This window comes from Rhinopithecus bieti, unplaced genomic scaffold, assembly GCF_001698545.2.
Source record: "Rhinopithecus bieti isolate Rb0 unplaced genomic scaffold, ASM169854v2 scaffold_23806, whole genome shotgun sequence".
Taxonomy (NCBI): domain Eukaryota; kingdom Metazoa; phylum Chordata; class Mammalia; order Primates; family Cercopithecidae; genus Rhinopithecus; species Rhinopithecus bieti.
This window is the reverse complement of record NW_016851576.1, coordinates 1-804: the sequence shown is the minus strand read 5'-3', so window position 1 is coordinate 804 and position 804 is coordinate 1. Positions and strand designations below refer to the sequence as shown.

The 804-nt window shown below is 58.3% G+C and overlaps 1 protein-coding gene across 1 annotated transcript; it reads left to right on the top strand.

Annotated features, from left to right (window-relative positions):
- Positions 1–5: 5 nt before the first annotated feature.
- On the top strand, positions 6–801 carry LOC108525232 (nephrin-like; the record flags this gene model as incomplete). Its single annotated transcript, XM_017866273.1, has 5 exons — positions 6–78; positions 177–201; positions 309–381; positions 531–624; positions 707–801. Coding segments are annotated over 5 exons (360 nt in total), but the record flags the coding sequence as incomplete, so codon positions are not given.
- Between the last annotated feature and the right edge of the window lie 3 nt (positions 802–804).

Sequence of the window (804 nt, the reverse complement as noted above, 5' to 3'; positions counted from 1 at the left end):
GGGGACTTCTGCTCCTCTCCAATGTCTCCTGTGTCGGGGGGGTCTTCTGGCAGCGGAGACTCAGGCGTCTTGCTGAGGGTGAGGAGAGACTTTCCCTGAGGGTGATGGGGAACTTCCTGAGGCCAGGGGAGGGGCTTGTATGGGGTCACTGAGCCCTTTATTCCTGTTTACTTCAGGCGTCTCAGGGAAGACAGAGGCAGAGTAAGTGGGGATATTTTTCTGTAAAGAAGGCTCTGAGGGAGGAGGTTTGGAGGAGATGGGTGGCAGGGGGCAGCACTCAACTGCCCTCCACACCTCCATCCTGGAAGGTCGGAGGACCGAGTCAGGAACGAATATGAGGAGAGCCAGTGGACGGGAGAGCAGGACACTCGGAGCTCCACGGTGAGTGGGGGTGGCCCTGGCGACCCCGCAGTCAGGGCACTGACGGCAACTGAAACCCTGCCGTTAGCATCAGGTTGATCATTGCCCTTCCTGCGACCGTGGAGTCAGAGGATGGAAAGGGCTTTGTCTGTTTTGCATGCGGGGAACAGGTCAGCACAACAGAGGCAGAACCATATTACCGCTCCCTGAGGGACTTCAGCCCCCGGCTGCCCCCGACACAGGAGGAGGTGTCTTACTCCCAAGGTGAGTTAGGACCCCACTCAGAGGTACCCCTGACGCCTGGACTGTGTGCCTTGATCGTGTCTCCCTTCCACTCCAACTCCAGGTTTCACAGGTGAAGATGAGGATATGGCCTTCCCTGGGCACTTGTATGATGAGGTAGAAAGAACGTACCCGCTGTCTGGAGCCTGGGGACCCCTCTAC